A 15,320-nucleotide genomic window follows, 5' to 3' on the forward strand; every position below is an offset into this window, starting at 1 on the left:
ATTATCCTTGCAGGTCCTCCAGGCCCCCCTGTGGACTGTCAGGTAACCGAGATGACAGAGACCACTGCCGCTCTGTCCTGGGGACCTGGGATGGACAGCCACAGCGCCATCCTCAGCTACACCATCCAGGCCAGAACGCCCTTCTCTCTCGGGTGGCAAGCAGTTACCACCGGTAGGCTGGTTTCATCTGACAGTCTGTCTGTAGGTTGTGTGAATGTGAAGTTTACTGAGCAGATAAAAAGGAGTGCGTGTGTGTGACTGGTACCCTTTTCGAGCACCACACATGAAATGACTTGGCTAACTTTCAGTGGCAGATCTTGCGGGGCTTTGATGAAAGATTATTTCTGTGATGTCTCTCAGTTCCTGAGCTGCTAGGGGGGAAGCAGCTGTCAGCGACTGTCATTGACTTGAGTCCCTGGGTGGAGTACGAGTTCAGAGTCTTGGCAACCAACAGCATAGGAACAGGAGAGCCCAGCAAACCCTCCAAAAAGGCCCGCACCAAAGAAATGCGTAAGTATCAGAAGCTCCTTACGGCTCTTCTGCTGCCAACGGTGACACAAATGGCTTCCAAATTATACACAATACATGTAGAAAGAACCCACTGCAAGACAGCAATTAGATCCCTTCAAACACATGTTCTTTACATGTTGGAAAAAAATCTACTCAAATCCAATCCTAAACATAATTGTACCAGTGTATTACAGATAAATCTCTGCTTTCTCAATGTACATAACACATGAATGAACCAACAACATCATTGATGCCAGGCACGTTTGGTCCAATAGTTTCAAGGAAAAACAACATAATACTATTGTTTAGTTCACAGCCAGCACATATAAAATCTGTCAAAGGAGATTGAAATTGATGTTAAAATTTTACAGTTAAATCACCCATATAACAGCAAATAAGCAGCCATCAAAGGAGTTTTTGTACATAATAACACTTGCAGTACATGCAAGCATACTGTGTGCACCTACATATACTTACACGCATTTATAAATACAAAAACGATGTACTAATTACACAGTAAATTTGAAACACAATATAGTGTCTAATGAAAACTGACCCACTGGCCATGTAAAATAGTTGTCTAAAGCCTTTTATGGCCCAAGAGCGAGCTGTAAAAAGTTTTGGTAAGTTGCCCCAAGCGATGTCACTTAAGTCGGCATCCATTATTAAATGGGAAATTGTACGAATTTGAGAAAGTTGTAACTCTTGAAAACTTTGAACATGTACAATATCAACACCTTTTTTCAGTAAAAGAGAGATTGTGGATATTTTCAGTTAGAATTGCAGATATATGAATATACAAATTGCACATTTAACACTGCGTCGGATTTGTTAGTTCCCAGGGTGACTCCAGCGAGGGTGAACGGTGGTGGCGGAGGCCGTTCGGAGCTGGTCATCACTTGGGAGGTAAACATGCATTTACATATGTGTAATCATTTTTTTGTCCTTTTTTTGTTGTGTTTTAGCAGATAGATTAAGTGGATGTGAATCTGTTTTTACTTACATGCAAATTTAAATACACAATTGAAAGACATTTTTATAATAAAAACCCAATTTTTATATATTAATGAAATGTAGAAAAACAATTCGGTTCACATTTTGGGTGATTTAAAACACATCTGGAATGAAATTTAAATGTTTATGCCCCTTTAGTTTTTGCAATCGTATGGGCGTCTGACATTAATTTTGAAGTTAAAAGATAGGAGCATATGAATAATAACTCTCCAACTGTCTTTGGCTGGTTCTATTTTATTTCTCCTCATTATTCATTATAAAAACACTTTACCAGACAGAATGATAAGTTCGTGCAGTACAGTAATGCCCTCAGAACTATTCCGCCAAGTGTCCTAATCTGCGCAGAGCTGCATTTCTTTTAGGTATTATCTGTACGATCAGTCATGCTCGTCTCTCTTGAGTCATCCCTCTGAGTCATCTCATACCTCCTTAGCCTGTTCCTGAGGAGCTGCAGAGCGGTCCGGGCTTTGGATACGTGGTGGCTTTCCGCCCACTCGGGGCGCAGGGCTGGATGCAGGCTGCTGTCACGTCTCCAGAGGCTTCTCGATATGTCTTCAAGAACGAGAGCATCCCTCCCTTCTCCCCTTACCAAGTCAAAGTCGGGGTTTACAACAACAAGGGAGAAGGCCCTTTCAGTCCGGTGACCACCATCTACTCAGCAGAGGAAGGTGTGTAAAAATGACACCTATACATCAGAGGATGTGTTAATTTATCTCGGGGAATGTACAACACATCTGGCGATGCAGCTTTTGTCGCTTCTGCTCCAAAGCTGTTGAACAAACTAGATATCAGTACATGTCAGGGAAGCTAAAAGAAAGCTTAAAACACAATTCTCTTTATTTTAGCCTTTATCTAGCTACTCCTAAATTGTTGCACATTTAGTCCTGAATATTTAATGCTATAGGGAAATATTTTGCTTTCTGAGATTTGAATGCAAGTCTTCATTGGCTGTAACATCATATTCAGTTGATAGACGACTGTCTCACCTGCAGGCAGTGGTGGCCTTGGTTGGCACATATAAAAACAAGAGAATAATGTCTTTATCAGAAAACACTAGGCACTAAAACTGAAAGGTAATTACGTTTTTATACCCAAGGTTTGTTTGTTTATTAAAAAAAAGGGTCCTTCAGTTATTTTCAGTCTATGTCTGTGATGTATGAGACTGCAAAAGAACATAATGAATATAAACAAGTTCAAATTAAAGTATTATCATCATTATCACATGAATAATAAACATAAAGCTTTTTGTTAAATACAATAGTGCTATAGACACACTGCTGAGTATTGTGAGCTGTATAAAACCACCAAATAAAGTTACCATATCACACTTTTGAGTGACACAAGCTCCAGTGAATGCTTCGCCCCACAGACTGGATGGAGCTGCAGAATTCTCAGCAAGTCAAACAGAGGACGTGGGTGTCGTGAATCCATGTTTTCTTCCCTCTCCTGACTACCCTGTGTGCCTTTCAGAGCCCAGCAGAGCTCCAGGGAGGCTGAAGGCGAGGAGTGTATCAGCAGCCGAGGTAGAGGTCACCTGGAAGCCGCTGTCCTGGAGCAACAACCGCAGACGCATCCTAGGCTACGAGGTCAAACCAACACATGCCCACACAAGAGGACTCATACAAACATAGTGGAGCAACAGCTACTGGCATTAAATCCGTTATTATTTCATTAGATAACAGTGTGATGACCTTTTTGTGTTTGTGTCTGTAATATTAATTTATGAAATAAACCACCATTTATGAGAGCTATCCAGGTTTAATTCCCACAATTGTACAATTGCAGATGGGAGTATTTAGTAACAAATTAGATGCAAACTGATGAAGTGTAACCTGTGTATTTTTGTTGTTTCTAGTTGCGGTACTGGGGCGAGAAGGAAAAGCCGGAAGCAGCCAGTGTGATCAGGACAGTGGGGAATAAAACTTCAGCTCTCATCAGGGATCTGGAGGGCAGCAGTACCTATTACATGTCCCTGCAGGCCTATAACAGCGCTGGAGTGGGTCCACAGAGTAGCATAGTCAATGTCACAACCAAGAAACCACGTGAGGACTTCTCTTACAAGACAGTGTTGGCGAATGACTGTGTCCTTTTTGTCTTTTTTTTCATGCTTTTTCTCTGGCTCTAGGTGCATGGTCCATTCAGTACATATTTCATCTTACCAATAATGAAAGTAGGGAACATGAATTACAGAAAGTGTACCACATGGAGCTCTAAAGTGTGTTGGACGTAGTTGAGACATAAAGTATGTTAAGTGCTTTTTCTCCCTTATAAAATCTTCACAAAGCTATTGTTTAAGAATATTTGACCGTTTACTGTGTTTACATCGATTATATGTTGTCCGTCTTCTTCACGGACACGCTGTTCCATTTGCTGGCATCTCACTAATGTGAACAGCAAGAAGCTAAGGGACGTCATATATAACCTCTCATTTCAAAGGCCTGGCCTATTTTGTGTAAATGCCAGTTAAATTCACCACCACGCTGAGAGATTAGACGTAGAGGTCTAGCTGGCGGAGGACGAGATGTTTCCAGCTGAGGAAGAATCCCGTCTCATCTGTATATCGTTTCCCCGACTTGTCTTTTTTTTAATGGCTTGCATGCACCGCACATATACTTCATTGTCCTGTGCAGTTGTCACCAGTGTGCATCTATGCAACGTGTCATCTGCGTGCAAGCACTCGTGCCAGAGCTTGTGTAAGATGTAAAGAAAGCAGCGGCCGGCTCATCAGAGCTGGCTCGCTGCACACAATAACCAGAAAGAGCTTTACCTTTTACACGTGTGCAGCATTTTATATTCACATTAGCTAACATTAGAAATTGTTATAGATATATAGATTCACATTCTTTCTTGTCTTTTTGTCTCCCCTATTTACCATCCTCTAATATCAGCCAAACGTACAACTATTCTCACTCACTCCCCCCCCCACCCCCCTCCCACCCCACCCCCACACACACACACACCTTAGTGGAGTCAGTGCTCCCGCTTAACAGTGGGATGATAAACTGATAATGAGAAATCTCCTTCATGCTGAGTTGCTTCAGGACTGTTTATTGACTGGACAGTCTGTTGTTTTGTTATCCTCCTCTTCCTCCCCTTGTCCTCCTCCAGCACCGAGTCAAGCGCCAGTTAAAATCATGTGGAACACTTCCAACTCCAAGGTCATCCTGAGGTGGGACCAAGTGCACGCCCTGGAGAATGAGTCAGAAGTCACAGGATATAAGGTAAAAAAGTGGAGAGTTTCACACTTTTCCAATAGAGACTGAACTGCAAACCTGACGGGCGAATGGCTTTTTAGATTGTAACACAGCAGGTTGGTAGATTGGTCCATTTACTCCAGATGAGCAATTCTTTTTTTTCTTTATGAACACACTGATTTTGCTGATAAACCTCACAGTATTGTTAATGCATGAAGCCCTAATTCATGCTCATGTTGTGGTGGTGTAAGGTGAAGCTGCATATTAATTTAAACTTGCAAGTCCTACACAATATGCCTTCTTTCCTTGAAATAGTGATCCCTAGATAACCCCAACAGCCATAACCTTTTTTTTAATTTTTTTTTTTAACCACATAGTTTCAGCCACACAAGATTAACAAAAAGCAACTTGTCTGATTGCTGCTCAAGGGGAAGTCATTTCTGATTGCGGCACACTCTGATCTATGGTCATTTTCTTTTGATTGTGACATTTGACTTTCCACAGCAGCATCAAATACATAATGCATATGTTAATGATTCCTTCCGGAATTAAATATCTGTTTATTATTAATCTTTCTGAAGTGTCATTTGGATTATGAATCAGAAAAAGAAAAAAAATATATATTTATTTGCAGCCTCCTACACTGAAAATGAGAAACCGCTGACAAATCGAGGTCTTTGTCAGCTGAGGTCACTGTGCATTGTTCCCACTACATTAAAAGGGTCTCCTGAAAGTGTCCGTAAGGGGGCAGATGCTTTTGCAGCCCAAACTGCAGCTAAAAAGTCAACGTTGACGAATCTCTAAATCCCCTTTATCTCGGCCGCACCCTCTCTCCCCTGGTGATCCAGCACCGTCATGAGCAGATATCCACAGCCGTCCTTTTTCTGGGACTTAAACTTCAATTTTCTTGTCAGTATATTAGCAAGAAAAAACCCTCACACAATGCACTTTTGCTCGGAGTCCCTCTGTGCCGTGACACACACTGTTGTCATCCTCCGCACTCGGTTTCCTGCAGGTGATGTACAGCCAAGACAAACACAGCCGGCCCAGTGTGGTGGAGACCAACAACACCTCCTTGGAGCTGTCGCTGCCAGTCGACGAAGGCTACGTGATCCAGATCAAACCCTTCAGCGAGGGAGGCGAAGGCATCAGCAGCCGCCAGATTACCATCCCCAAGATAGCAGGTGGGACAGACCTGTAGATGCCCACACACTGATGTTTAAGACTTCATTTGTGACCACCTCACCTTTAAATTGTCTCGTCTACACCTCTCTAAGTGAATCTTCTGAGTTCTTAATTTTCCTAGAACTCGTAGAGAAAGACAGTATCGCCTGTCATCACGGCTTGTTAGGGTGAAAATATACTGAGTACTCTAGACACAACAAGAACATTATCTCAGGATCTTCTCTGAGGGATTTTTACCCATTAAATGGTGCAAAGCAGTGACTCTTCAAATGAGCAATTTATGTTCTCTTTTACAATAAATACAGCATCTTATCCGCAGGCTGGTAAATATATATAATCCAACAACTCTGACATGCGTGGAATATTGGCAGTACCTGGTTGTTTGTGAGCGGATGTTTCCTTTTTATGAAACTACAGTAATTCTCTAGCTGTCGTCTCGCTCTTTGAGAATCAGGTTGCCCCACAAAACTGAGCATGTTGTACTTGTGCCATCTACTGATATATGTGTGTACTCACAGCACGCAGCACGTCTTTGTACTGGATGCATTCGGATCGGGTTTCTGTGTGATAATTGATGCGAAACGTTCATGTCAGTCAGTGGACGTTTTTTGTTTTTTTTCTCAGGCCACAACAGACATTGATGAACACAAGTCCAAACACGTGTTTTGATTTGATTGTTGTATTTCAGGCTCCATGGCTGTGGGAGCAGCCGCGGAGTCGTTGGCATTTCCCCTGGTCAACTTTGCAGCCTTGATCTTCACAGCCACAACGATACTATGACAAACATCTGCAGGGACCCGGCGCCGCAGCTGCTTATTAAGAGGAGAAACCGCAGGACAAAGACAACAGGAAGCTGACAGCCACATGCCCACCTGCTCCCTTCCCAACGCAACTGTCTCTTTCGTCTGTTTTTTCTACACAGACCTCTTCCTGAGGAAGGTTCTCTTCCTCCACCTTTCTAAAAAAAGTTACTGAAAGGAACTGGCTCTTTCAGAAGTTCCTTTTATGAAACTGAAAGGACACCGTAACTGCAGTCTCTTTGAAGATGTTTTTTTTTTTTTTTTTTTTTTCTCTCCTCCTTTCTAACCTACCTATGGATATTCTGTGGTTTTCATCTTGGAGGCCACAATAGGATGTGTATATGTTGTTTCCATGGGGATGCGCAGGAGATGTGTGCAGCACAAATGTGTGGATTTAAAATTGGCTATCGGAGGAGACCTAAAGCATTTACATAGCACATATTCTTTACGCTTGTTTTAAGACAGGGAGTGGTCGAAGTCATTTCCCTGCTCTCTCTGGAGTGTCTTTGGGAAACCTGCACTGTCTAAGAAGAAAAACCAACCGTTACCCTGCCCCAAAAAAAGAAGAAGAAAAAAACAGGGAAGGAGGATTCATTGCTTTATGAAAACCAGATGTCGAGATCTTTATTAACTTTGCCTGGACTTCATTCATGCTTTTCTGTTGCATCAAAACCTCAGAGCTGTCATAAAACTGGAGCCAAAGGTTCGAGGCCAACAAGGTTCAGTTCCATCTGTTGTATCAATGTGCGAAAAATGCAGCGTGTACACCCCCCCCCCCCCAGTACGGCTTCCATTGTAAACAGCAGACTTGTGTTGATTAATCGATGTCTTACCTTCCTCCTTCATCCATGTCAAGTGTGTAACAAAGGCGCGCTGAGCTGTGTGAGCTGCGTTGTTGTACACTGTATGTATGAAATCCTCAGGTCCCAAATGAGCCTTAAGTCTTTATGATTATAATCCATGTCGTTATTATTCAAAAGCGATTTTATTTATTTTCCTTCTTTGTTTATCCGCATTGTGTTTAGGCTCACTCATGCTATAATTTATGAATAACTGACCTAACAGATTTGGTTTTTTTTTTTTAATTTTGTTCATTTTCAGATCATAGTTTCGGGTGTTTTTGGGCTCAGACACAACAGGCCTTTCTCTTATGTCCTTCATGATGAGCATTGTAACACAGTAAGTGGCAGTGATTGCTGACTTTTCTAACGTAGCTTATTACAAAGTAGGGGCGGTATTTTACTGTCAGCTGCTGTGTGGCATGAGATTGGTCAGTGTATGTACCTACGTTGCTTAGGGTGTCTGAATGGATCGACCTGCTTTTAATAAACATAATGCCATTTTCTTCATTTTTGTCTTTGATGTCAGAAGAGGCCGGACGTCTTGTAGACTTCAAATCTGAGTGCTGCCTCTTCGTGAGGCCATGCAATATGGAGTAAAGCTTCGCAAACGCGTGGGTGAACTTTTCACATTTCTGACAGAGCCTTTTGAAATTTCCGTTTGGGAAAAAGAAAGACGATTCACTGGTTCATTTTGGAGTTTTTAACAACATTGGTTTGCACTGGAAAAAGCTAGACAGTGGATCATGAGTTTAATAGGCTATACTTTTCTCAAATGCCTAAGTTCCCCAAGGAACCCACTTGCATACTTAATTTTAAATGGTTACATTTAACTTGTTTATTAAGGTCACACTTGAAGATAAGTGGCCAGAGTTCAGCTGAAAAGACCAAAAACGACTCACATTAAATATGAAATCCCTCTGTTTGTTTCATATAAACATGAACAAACTACTAACATGTGGAACCTGTCATCATGATGAATGCAAGTACAATACTGAAAAAAGACAGAGGATGCATTTTGGCTTCGTGGAAGACGTCGTTAAAGCATTCAATGGAGATAATGTAGTAGAAACTCTGAGGCACAAACCAAACATCTCTGTAGCTGTCTTATCCGACCTGCAAAAGCCTCGCAGTGCCATTTTTCTTCACAGCAACACTCATTTATTTTTGAAGAGTCGAAAGTAACGTCCAGGGCTGGACTGGGACAAAGAAATCGGTTCTGGCATTTTTGTGCCGGGCTGCTCACCATCCTTCCAATACGTACGCTCATGCATGCCTAAGTGTGTGCATCACATTCGTTCATGCTCCAGTATTCCATTCAATTAAAAATCAGGAATTGATTTGCACATTTAACACATGTAATCTTTTTCTCCCTTTGAACCAATTGTAAATGTAGTTCTGTGCGTCGAGTCATCTTCACAGTGTGAAGAAAGAGAGAAAGAGCAGCGTTTGTTTCCATGTTCCTCTTATACAGATGCTTTTGACGAGCGTTTTAAAAAACAACTCATAAGTGCAATTATTATCTGAAAATATACAACTGTAAAAAGTGTTTATTACCTCCTTTTGATTTGTTTACTGGTCTTGCAGTGATGTCCTCACAGAGAGGAGAGCATGTATGCTGAATTTCCTCAAATTGTTCCGTACGCTGTACAGTATCTGCATCACTATGATCTGTTAACACTTAGCAAGCTCGCTAAATTCAAACGTATTTTGTAAAGAACAAAAAAGTTGATGGGTCAGGTCTTCAATGACACATTCCAAATCACACAACGCTAAATTGTATATCTTTCCTCTCAGCAATCACTTTGCAAGACGCTCAAATACTAATTTACAACATTGTTTGTGGTATTTTGAATGCTGTTCGCGTACACTTCTGTCTTTTTATATCCTCCCCAGCAGCAAGATGCATTTTCAGTATCTTAACAAGCTGAGAAACAAACTTCAGCAGTAGGTGCGTGTGGAATAATTACTTCTTCCAATAGTATTAATGAAACCGGAGTCTTTCTGTTGCATTTCTCCAACATTGCTAGAGAGCATTTTTATGCAGGGTATATATATACCCTCCTTTTCCTCAACAAACCTTGGGGTGCTTGGTAAAAAAATAAAAAAAAAAAAAAAAACACCACCGCAGATATATAAAGAGCTGCTTTTTGTACTGCATTATTTTTTCATGATTGCAAAACACAGAAGCTGAACTTAATTACCGTCTTTGATGAAAACTATAGACACAAACACAGACGTGTTACAGACATCAAACAGAGGGCTTCCCTTCTCATCTGGTTCTTTTTTGTCTTTTTTGTTTCTCTCTCTTCTTTATTCATATTGGAAGGAATGCAAGTACAATGTACAGCAAAGACGCAGCACCAAGCAATGGAGAGCAGCAGAGCAGAAGAGATGAAGCTGTGGAGGAGGACAGCTTTGTACAGAAAGGACAAGGCCAGGTTTGAGGGTCAGCCAGAGGTCGTCCAATCATATTTCGGCACCAGGTTGTCTCAGCCACAGCCAAGTGTATGCGATTAATCACAGTCTGGTTGTTTACTTGTCAGATGTCCATGAGCAGGCCTTTTTCTGAACAGAGTGAGGAAGTTTGACCTTGCAGCTTGATCCAAGGAGAATTTGGATATTTTTTTGTCCCATAGTGAAGGATGGTGAGAAGGATTTCAGCAGGGTAATGTTTGATGTCAGCGCAAAGCTCACTTCGTTTTTGGTAACCGGTTCCCTCTAGTGTACATCAAGCCGGTGGCCATTAATTACTTCACATCTTCACAATCCACCAAACAGCACCAAATATACAGTACACGGTATGCATGGCTGCATTCTTTTTTTTTTTTTTTTTTTTTTTTTTTTATCCAGCTTCCAGTTTGTCACCCACATCCATGACTAACCATCACTTTAAAGGATCTGGAACCAAAATCCGAAACACAACAGGAGTTACACGACACATGTGGACATTGACTGTAAAGTTTAGTGTCTGAAAGCCAAAGTTACACCTCAGTAATACTCTCATAAACCTGACATGACAGTTTTTAACATTGTTTTTATCTGGTGAATGAATTTTCTGCTGCACTTAAATATAAAATATGACTTTTGCAAAGAAACAGAATTTTTTTTTTTTTTTTTTTTTTTTTTTAAATTAGTTGCATTAAAGACACTATAATTAAAGGGAAATCATGCCGTGCCAAGTTTATGCATTTGACTTTCTGGCACTTTTGTAATTAAAAGTAGCTTGTTCATACAAAGTTATTTCATACAAAACCCGAGTTTGTACAATTTGACTGCTACCTTAGTTGGCACATTACATGTCTATGGCATCTCTATGTAACCAAATCACACACAGCTAAAGGTTAAGAGACGCTTCTCCTACTGTATATTTTATTCATTTATAACACTGTACTTTACATGACAGAGTATTGGAATAGTGCTGATGCATAATACCATTTCAGCAGGCAGGATGTAGACGTTAAGATGAAGAAAACTGCTTGTAAAATGAACAGCAGTGAGAAACCATCAGTCACCACAACAGAATGACGGCTTCACAGACTTTATGTTTCTTCATCGGCAGGTAAAATTAGAAGAAAACTTATGATTATGAAGATATACTGTTCAGCACTGGTGGCTGGAAATGAGATGAACGTGTTGAGGGTTGTATCAAAAGCAACAAACTATAGCCAATTTTACGTCGTTGGATCTTGTGATTAACAAAACTGAATGCTCGATACTTCCCACTTTTCTGACGAATACTCTTCATTTCCTTTCAGGAAGCTTAATTTCCTTTTTCAGACTTGATATTGCGAATAATTCTGCCTCTGTGTCTGCTATTTTTCAGGATGTTTCTTTCCTGATTCTGGATAATATCATCCATCCTTATGTGTTCAATATCCAACGTACTCAATTACAATCCAAAAAGGCAAGAAATGATCACGCAAACATTATCTCAAACATTACTTTTTACTGATGCAGCAGCCCGTTCTGTGACGTGAACCTACTATATGTACTTAACTACACAAAATGGCCAAAGTGGTATTATATCCAGCTGAAAGCATATCTAAAGGCTGGAAGAGGAGGGGAACTGGGCTCCGTCTGAGACATCGGCATGCTCAGAAACTACATCGCCAATGTTTGAATAAATACAACAGAGACACTGTGTATTAACAGCTCCTACAGTCAAGACATAGATGCATAACCTTGCATACTTGCCACCCACACATCAAGGTGAAATACATTTAACAGAAGTAAAGTATTGAAGGTGAGACAGATAGAGGGAAGTACAGTGATCAGACTATCTAACTTTGGTCCTCGATAAAGTTGTCTGAAGGACCATGATCCTTTCTAATCAATGCATCCTCATCGTTCGGTGTGATGAGATGGACCAAAGCTCACTTCATTTTAACCGTCAATGCAGGAATGAAAACTTAAGAGAGGATCTTCTGCTCTCACTAAAACCCTGCTTCACTGGATGCTTTATAACAATTCTGGAGCGACATGTTATGGATTACTTTACTCATCAACTGACAAAGTGAAAACACACACACACTTACGTTTTTTTTTCAGCAGACACCGCCAGATGATTTCTTGTTATTCGTTACAGCAAGATAAGACACTCATATTCCTAATTTCCCAAATGCCACTCTCTGTATGGAGTGGTTACCAACATGGCACACAATCCTGGATTATTCCACAGTGAGTGAGGGTACAGACTATCTAAACAAACCCCTTCTACATTAATTCCTTTTGACCTTTGAGGAATACTCCACTGGTTTGAACATAGAGGCCCTGAGAGGTCCACAAGGAATTTAATTGGATTATGTTTTTAAATGTTCCCATGTTTTGGATTCTGGAGGCATTCTGTCAACCAGTTAAAGACCACAAATGATTTCTTTTTTTTTTTCTTTTCTTTTTTTTTGCAGAATGACCAAGTGACCACTCCACTGAAAATGAATGATTTCACTAGTGAAATGCTTGAATCAAAATAAAACATAAGAATTTGGAAGGAGTCCCGTTTCAGATTGTTTTGCTCCATCAGAACGCCACTGGCATTTAAGTCTTATCAGTCGGGATGGTGGGTGGCAATTTCAGGTCGGGTACTGACGCTTCTGATCCAGAGGGGGGCACTCTTGTCTTGGGAAATCAGGACTGTAGAGAAGAAAGAGGAGAGTCAACCACAAATCCCTGATCCTCAAAGGAGGTTAGAGGAGGCTAAATCCTGGCCTGATACTATCATTTGGAGTCAAGATGGCACCTGTACCTCTGATGCACCATGTCGATCCCCAGTAGATGATTCGGTTTCCCTGACAACAACTGCCTTTGTCACCTGCATGTCTGGATGCTGCTGCTTGGCTTCCTGTATTGCAATAGCCAGAGCCTGCAAGGAAAGAGTCAATATTTAAACTTCAGTACTTCATACAACTTTTCTGTGTTTTTCAGCTCCAGACTGAATTCCAAATAAAGTTCCTATTTGATAATAACAGAAGGGAAATTCGACACAATTTCCCTGCAGCAAAGGCAATTTCAGACAATGTTTTATGCCCCCAAATTGAGCTGAAAACATTCGTCTTATTGATTAACCTTTCGGTAGAAAAATAATCAGCAACTACTATAAATGTTACAATAATTCACCATTTCAATTATTTTCAGCAGACTATTTTGCATACTTTATTTATATCCATAATGCATTTGTTAATTGTAAGAGCCCAAATCTGTAACCCTTACTTTTGTGTGTGTTTATACAAAATGCTGTTTAGAAACAGTTCTCATACTGAAATAATTATTATATCGACAATTAAAAAGCCTCACTGGAAGAAACAAATCCCCAAAATACCCAACAACTAAAAATGTCCAAAAAAAACCCACCCAAAACCAATGAGTAATAGCAGAAAATACTGTCCTTATGAGTCATGGTTCTGCCATTTAATTTGTTGTATTTCCTGTTTTATTTTTCAATGGCTCTGTTCCAAATGTCGTACTCAGTATTAACGCTCACTATTTTGAGTGCATACGTTCGTTCACACTGACAAGAATGAAAACATGCAGTGCACTACAAGTTCCCCGATGATGCACTCAAAACGGTCCAAAAATTAAGTGTCGGATGCGATAGATGCTTTCCACCATTTACAGAAACAACGTTAGAAACAACAACAATAAAATAATTGATAATCAATAATTAAAGCCAGCAGTTATGTTGGCAGGTGATGCATTCAGATGTTAAGGTTAATGTCGGAAAGTGATGAACGGTGCTGTGCGGTTTAAGAGAACACCAACATGTCCAAATTTAAGTACTCAATTAAACATGTAGGAGTACTATATGTGAATGTACTAATGGAAGTACATCATTTGGAACACAGCCCTTATCTACCCCGCCCTGATTAGTTTAATCTTTCCCTCGTTGTTCTCCTCTCCGCTGTGTATTTCCTTCTTATGTTGTCAGTTTATCTTTTCTGTCCCCATGTTTTTGGCTCTTTGTGTCTGCTCCATGCCTGTTCTCATTTGTGTTTTTGACCCTGCTTTTCAGACTCAGCCCCCAGCTGGCGCTCTGTAGTTTTGTTTGCCTCTTTTTTTTAACCCCTGACCTGAAAAGTTTATGTTTGTTCCTCTCTCCCCCTGTGAGCTACTCAAACTATACTTTTTTGACTAGGGTTTCATCCACAGTTTACGCGCCATGTCGGCTCACCTGCTCCTGGTCGACATCGTCGTCTCCTGTGATTATGATCCTCTTTTCGATCCTGGTCTCTGAATATCCTCCTTTCACCGTCTGCAACACACAATGGCTTTTCTTTTAATATCCTTCAATGTAACCCGCATTTAGCATAATTCAGACAGACCAGTTGACCATGAAATGGTGCTTCTTTACCTTTGTGACGTGAGTGGTTGCTGAGGTAACATTTTCAGCAACGAGGATGGGTGACCCCGACGCTTCTCTTCCAAGACTGCCCTTGTGCACCTGAGAAAGCATCAGAGCAGGTGTCATTTGGCAAATACTATAAACACACACATGAACAAATCATGACAGAGGATAAGAACAACAGCAATTCCTTTTAGATACTTTACAACATCCTGTCAGGCACATATTCATGACTTCATGTCTTTGTAAGTAGGTTTAAACTCTGGAGAGCAGCGAGGAGTGTGCTGCAGGTTGAGTTCAAATTGAAGAGGTCCTCTTGTTTGTACTCACAGGGGACACGCTCTGTCTCGTAGAGTAGGAGACTTCACTCAGTCCAGTGATACCATGATCCTGCAAGAGATCGGTTCAGCTTCAGCAATGGATAGTAGGACATTTTCAGCTCTAGTTTTCTTTAAATATTTGTCTAATCTACAACATTTCTCACTAAAATATGTAATTCACCTGATCTGTGAACTCCACGATGGTCGTTGTGACCTCTGACCCGTTGGGCTGAGTCTCTGTCCTGACGTCCGTCTTCCTCACTGCTGGTGTGGGCATGATATCACTGGCCTCCCTGCTCAGCGGTGCGCCGCCGGAGATTCGACTGGTTTCTCTGTGCGACTGCTCTCTGTCCACTGATGACGACATGGGCACCGACCTCTTTGGTTTTTTGGGAACTACAGGCTTAAGAGAAAATAAAACAAAGAACAAGTTTAAGGTCGGTGAGTTTGATGATTTGTTGCCTTTTTTCCGAAATTCAGTGGGGAAACTGGACTTCAAAAGGCTTGAAGTTGGAGGCAGCTTGCCTACAAAAGGACCACATTTAATCAATATGGTGACTCAGGAATGAACAGAAGAGCACTTCGGATCTGTGAAGAAGAAGATGTTTGTCAGCTCTTTC

The 15,320-nt window shown here is 40.9% G+C and overlaps 2 protein-coding genes across 4 annotated transcripts in view; one reads left to right on the plus strand and one right to left on the minus strand.

The window, feature by feature from the left end:
- cntn3a.1 (contactin 3a, tandem duplicate 1) overlaps positions 1-8,052 on the plus strand; it is a 284,181-nt gene extending 276,129 nt beyond the window's left edge. For all 3 annotated transcript variants that reach the window (XM_069689053.1, XM_069689052.1, XM_069689054.1), the window contains 9 exons: positions 14-172; positions 361-510; positions 1,346-1,416; positions 1,958-2,192; positions 2,995-3,110; positions 3,380-3,566; positions 4,633-4,745; positions 5,734-5,902; positions 6,592-8,052. In XM_069689053.1, the coding sequence (XP_069545154.1) occupies positions 14-172; positions 361-510; positions 1,346-1,416; positions 1,958-2,192; positions 2,995-3,110; positions 3,380-3,566; positions 4,633-4,745; positions 5,734-5,902; positions 6,592-6,683 (1,292 nt within the window). In that variant the 3' untranslated portion in view covers positions 6,684-8,052. The remainder of the gene's footprint in view (positions 1-13; positions 173-360; positions 511-1,345; positions 1,417-1,957; positions 2,193-2,994; positions 3,111-3,379; positions 3,567-4,632; positions 4,746-5,733; positions 5,903-6,591) is intronic.
- A 2,306-nt stretch (positions 8,053-10,358) lies between these two features.
- The window catches only part of LOC138615415 (band 4.1-like protein 1), a 49,252-nt gene continuing 44,290 nt past the window's right edge, over positions 10,359-15,320 (minus strand). Inside the window, exons 19-24 of the mRNA XM_069689047.1 lie at positions 14,882-15,103; positions 14,711-14,770; positions 14,390-14,479; positions 14,210-14,290; positions 12,788-12,904; positions 10,359-12,675 (exon numbers count right to left, since the gene is read on the minus strand). Coding sequence (XP_069545148.1) covers positions 12,670-12,675; positions 12,788-12,904; positions 14,210-14,290; positions 14,390-14,479; positions 14,711-14,770; positions 14,882-15,103 — 576 coding nt within the window. The 3' untranslated portion in view covers positions 10,359-12,669. The remainder of the gene's footprint in view (positions 12,676-12,787; positions 12,905-14,209; positions 14,291-14,389; positions 14,480-14,710; positions 14,771-14,881; positions 15,104-15,320) is intronic.

This window comes from Brachyistius frenatus, unplaced genomic scaffold (assembly GCF_029030835.1).
Source record: "Brachyistius frenatus isolate BFR_SWC_R1_liver_20210118 unplaced genomic scaffold, ASM2903083v1 Contig_6, whole genome shotgun sequence".
In the NCBI taxonomy this organism is placed as follows: domain Eukaryota; kingdom Metazoa; phylum Chordata; class Actinopteri; family Embiotocidae; genus Brachyistius; species Brachyistius frenatus.